General features: G+C 41.8%; 1 protein-coding gene across 1 annotated transcript; it reads left to right on the top strand.

The window, feature by feature from the left end:
- Positions 1–298: 298 nt before the first annotated feature.
- On the top strand, positions 299–1264 carry LOC107478970 (uncharacterized). Its single transcript, XM_016099126.1, has one exon. It carries the CDS (start codon positions 299–301, stop codon positions 1262–1264), a length of 966 nt encoding a protein of 321 aa, XP_015954612.1.
- Positions 1265–5416: the final 4152 nt, after the last annotated feature.

Genomic DNA, 5416 nt, shown 5'->3' with positions numbered 1-5416 from the left:
GGGGATCTCACTTCCCACATGCATTAGCCATTTCCTTATATTGTTTACTATGATTAATGATTTGTATGATGAATTCATTATAGTTCTCATATCAGGAACCTTGATTTATCTCACATGTACCGTTAATGTATATATAAAAATGATCATAAATGAAATATATAAATTTCTGTGAACCAAATTAAGCTTCAAAATCCTCTTATTCAATCTTTTGACCCTCGTCTTGATTGTTCTTCATGCTTATCTTTGGATGCTGAACAAATTTTTAGATTTTGCATTTGCGAATGCATCCTCCGATGGGATGATACATTGTCCATGTCCTTTGTGTGAGTTCCGGCTATTCCAAACTAGAGAGGATGCATACGATCACTTGCTGTTAAAACCATTTCCTGCTAAGTATACTTTTTGGTTACATCATGGGGAGAGACACGTAGGAGAGAGTGCTACTGAGACACAAGAAACTGACCCTGGTAGCGTCTACCGAGATCCAATGCGCGACATGGTTCATGAGGCATTCAACTTTCCAGGTTCTGTTGTTGATGAAGATGACTCGAGCAACAAAGATTTTGAGGGGGATGCCGAAGAGTTTCCTTATTTGTACAGCAAACCTAGTCAGGCGGCCTGTCATTTTGATGAGTTGCTTAAGGATGGAGAGCAGGAATTGTATCCGGGTTGTGCGAAATTCTCGAAGTTGGCTTTCTTGGTCAGGCTATACCATATAAAGTGCATGTGCAGCATGAGCGACAAGGCATTCGGAATAATACTAGAGTTACTGTGTGAGGGCTTTGAGCATGCAAAGATTCCGGTTTCACTGCACGATGCCAAGAGGATCATACGAAAGCTTGGTATTACGTACAAGAAGATAGATGCATGTCCGAATGACTGCATGCTATATCAGGGCAGCGATCAAGAACTGTCTAGGTGCAAGATATGTGGGACCTCGAGATGGAAGCAAAAGACTAGGAGGAATTCCATTGTCCGGATCAATGTGGTTGTTAAGAAGAATGGGAAGCCGCAGGCAACGAAGGTTCTTCGTTACTTTTCCCTTGTTCCACGACTGCAGCGGATGTTCATGTCCAGTAAGACATCTGTTGACATGTTGTGGCACAAGAAAGGTCCTAACTCGGATGGTTTTTTGAGGCATCCACGAGACGGAGAGGCATGGAAGGCATTTAATAGAAGATATACTCACTTCAGTGGTGATCTACGCAACGTTCGCTTAGCCTTAGCTAGCGATGGCTTTAATCCCTTCGGAAATCTCAGCTGAAGGTACTCGATCTGGCCCGTGATTCTCATCCCCTACAACCTGCCCCCATGGAGTTGTATGAGACCCAGCTCTTTCTTGCTGTCTATGATTATCCCCGGTCCCAAGATGCCTGGTAATGACATAGATGTCTACTTACAGCCGTTGATAGATGAGTTGAAGTAGCTGTGGGGTGGTGTTGATACGTACGACGCTAGCGAGAAAAAATATTCAAGCTGCATGCTGTGTTGATGTGGATAATCAGCGATTTTCCAGGGTTGGACAACTTATCTGGGTGAAATACGTACAGTGGGAGAGCATGTCCTACGTGCAACCTGGATGCCGAGTCTAAACGACTCACGTTTAGTCAGAAATGGTATTTCATGGGTCATCAGCGCTTTCTGAATCAAGGCCACAGATTTCGGCAAGACCGGGTCAGATTTGATGGGAAGGTAGAGGTCAGAGGTCCACCTGTAACATTGTCGGGTGGAGATATTTTGAGACAGTTGGAAAATATGCATGTCAAGCTTGGCAAGGTGCAAACGGAAGCCAGTAAAAGAGCGCGCGGACAACAGGCTGCATTACAAGATGAGTCTCCTTAGAAAAAAAGGAGTATATTCTTTAAACTCCCATATTGGGAGTATAATTTGTTGTGTCACAATCTGGACGTGATGCACATAGAGAAAAATGTGTGCAACAACATTATCTACACGATACTGAACGACAGTGGTAAATCCAAGGACAACCTCAAAGCTCGAAAAGACCTCCAGCTGATGGGAATTAGGCGTGAACTCTGGCCACGAGAAGATGGAAAGTATCCCACTGCAATATTCTCCATGTCGAATTCACAGAAGGACGTTTTTCTTAGGAACTTAAAGAATGTGGTCTTTCCAGATGGTCATTCGAGCAACATATCTTGCCGTATTGACCTACAACAGTGAAAAATATCCGGCTTGAATAGTCACGAAAACCACATTCTCATGGAGCATCCTCTCCCAATAGCTATCAGGAATGTATTGGAAGCCCCAGTGGCAGTCGTCCTGGCTGATTTGTCAACTTTCTTTCGATGACTATGCAGTAAATCTATAGACCCTCAACAACTTTCTCTCCTACAGGAACATGTGATCCTCAGTCTTTGTCAAATAGAGATAATTTTTCCACCATCTTTCTTCACAGTCATGGTACACCTAACCACGCATCTGGTCGAAGAGGTACGCCTAGGGGGCCCGATGCATTATAGGTAGATGTATCCAATTGAAAGGTACCTATAAGACTAATTTTACATTTGAGTTATTTCAAAAGCTAACAACCTAACACATATCTCGCTCGTAAAGGTACCTAGGTCGTCTTAAGTAGTACGCGCGTAATCGGGTAGCACCGGAAGGATCAATTGCTGAGGGCTACTTATCCAATGAGATTCTCACTTTTTGTCCGAGATATCTGGATAACGTTGAAAGCAGGATCAATCGACCATTGCGTGTTGATGATCGACCAAGCGAAGATGCGACTAATAACGCGACAAGCATGTTTCCACTGATTGGCAAAGCGGTAGGGGCTTCCGAGAGTTTGAATCTTTCACCAACCGAGAGACTTCAAGCACATCGTCACGTATTGGTCAATTGCGCAACTGTGGAGAATTTCTTATAGTAAGTGCAGTTATTAAACTTAGAATCATATTGTTATCGAAGGCAATATTTGTTTATACCTTTAACAGTAGATCCACATGGTATGCTCAGGGATTTTAGGGCTAGTAGAAAAAGACAGCTACGAAGTATTGGCAAAAGAAACGAAGCCTACATTGACAAGGTTGTCCATAAAGAATTTGCCGAGTGGTTCAAGAATGAGGTGAATCTTCTGTATGGCTCTTCCATTTATAGTTTCGTTAATATCTTGCCTCCTGCCACTCAACTCTGAAAATCTTTTTTTCATTGGTAGATACCACTGGGAAGTATGATGCACCCGAGAGAACTGCAGTGGCTCGCATGTGGCCCTAATATTCAGGCAAAGCGCTTTAAGGTGTACAATGTCAACGGATTTAGGTTTAGAACCCTATCAAGAGAGGATGGAATGAGAACCAGAATAGTAGGGTTTGTGTCACTTCTGACACTAGAAGTTATGCAAGCGCTCATGACAGTAACATGGCTGTTGGTGGCGTCTCCTATTATGGAAGATTGGTAGATATCATTGAGCTAAATTACAGTGGGCAATTTTCTGTGGCCTTGTTTAGATGCATCTGGCAGACACCACGTCTGGTATAGGCATAAAGCAAGACATTTTGGGACACACCTGTGTTAACTTTAGCAATCCGATTCACACTGGTGATCGTGAAGATGACAAGCCGTACATTCTTGCTTCCGAGGCTCGCCTTGTATACTTTGTGGACGATGAAGTCGATAAGGAATGGAGCGTAGTGGTCCATGTGAAGCCGAGAAATTTGTTTGACATGGGTGAATACAATGAACACTGTGAGGTCAAACTTTCCCTCCAACAAAGTCTGACTGATTTGTCTAAGCGTGATGTTGAAGGTATCTCGTTGACAAGGGATGGCAACTTAGAAGAACCCACGCCTGACGCAATCGAAACCGGTGAAGAGGCTGCTGATTCATAGATATATTTGGCTAGCAATATATGACATGCACACTTGTACCTTTCCCCTTATTATACTCTTGAAATTTCATTTATAAGCAAATAGGATAATAAAAAAAATTAGTCATCTGGATCGACTTTGATCTTATTTAATTTTTCCTTTTTTAAGTGTATTGATGAGCGGATAATTTATACGCTTTTTAGCATTATTTTTAGGTAGTTTTTAGTAGGATCTAGCTACTTTTAGGGCTATTTTTATTAGTTTTTATGCAAAATTCACATTTCTGGACTTTACTATGAGTTTGTGTGTTTCTCTGTGATTTCAGGTATTTTCTAGCGAAAATTGAGGGACCTGAGCAAAAATCTGATTCAGGCTGAAAAATGATTGCTGATGTTGTTGGATTCTGACCTCCCTGCACTTGAAATGGATTTTCTGGAGCTTCAGAACTCCAAATGGCATGCTCTCAATGGCGTTGGAAAGTAGATATCTAGAGCTTTCCAGAAATATATAATGGTCCATACTTTGTTTGAGCTTAGACGACGCAAACTGGCGTTCAACGCCAATTCCATGCTGCATTCTGGAGTAAAACGCCAGAAACACGTCATAAACCAGAGTTAAACGTCAAAAACACGTTACAACTTGGCGTTTAACTCTAAGAGAAGCCTCTGCACATGTAAAGCTCAAGCTCAGCCCAGGCATACATCAAAGTGGGCCCCAGAAGTGGATTTCTGCACTTAGACTTATTTTTGTAAACCCTAGTAGCTAGTTTAGTATAAATAGAACTTTTTACTATTGTACTAGTGTCCAGTATTTTGACCATTCGGTCTATTGATCACATTTGGGGGTGGCCATTTGGCCATGCCTAGACCATCACTTATGTATTTTCAACGATGGAGATTCTACACACCATAGATTAAGGATGTGGAGCTTTGCTGTACCTCGAGTTTTAATGCAATTACTACTATTTTCTATTCAATTCAGCTTATTCTTGTTCTAAGATATTCGTTACACTTCAACCTGATGGATGTGATGATCCGTGACACTCATCATCATCTATCCTTATGAACGCGTGACTGACAACCACTTCCGTTCTACCTTAGACCGAGCGTGTGTCTCTTGGATTCCTTAATCAGAATCTTCGTGGTATAAGCTAGAACCCTTTGGCGGCCATTCTTGAGAATCCGGAAAGTCTAAACCTTGTCTGTGGTATTCCGAGTAGGATTCAGGGATTGAATAACTGTGACGAGCTTCAAACTCGCGATTGTTAGGCGTGGTGATAGACGCAAAAGAATCAATAGATTCTATTCTGACATGATCGAGAACCGACAGATGATTAGCCGTGCTGTGACAAGAGCATTTGGACCATTTTCACTGAGAGAATGGGATGTAGCCATTGACAACGGTGTTGCCCTACATACAGCTTGCCATGGAAAGGAGTATGAAGGATTGGATGAAAGCAGTAGGAAAGCAGAGATTCAACAGGGACAAAGCATCTCCATACACTTATCTGAAATTCCCATCAATGATTTACATAAGTATCTCTATCTTTATTTTATGTTTTATTTATTATTATTTTCAAAACCTTTATA

The sequence above is a fragment of the Arachis duranensis genome, chromosome 3 (genome assembly GCF_000817695.3).
Source record: "Arachis duranensis cultivar V14167 chromosome 3, aradu.V14167.gnm2.J7QH, whole genome shotgun sequence".
Lineage (NCBI taxonomy): Eukaryota > Viridiplantae > Streptophyta > Magnoliopsida > Fabales > Fabaceae > Arachis > Arachis duranensis.
The sequence above is the reverse complement of the archived record's forward strand: the minus strand, read 5'-3'. Positions and strand labels throughout refer to the sequence as shown.

Coding starts and splice junctions, on each gene's coding strand:
- LOC107478970 (XM_016099126.1), top strand. CDS start 299: ATGATACATTGTCCATGTCCTTTGTGTGAGTTCCGGCTATTCCAAACT.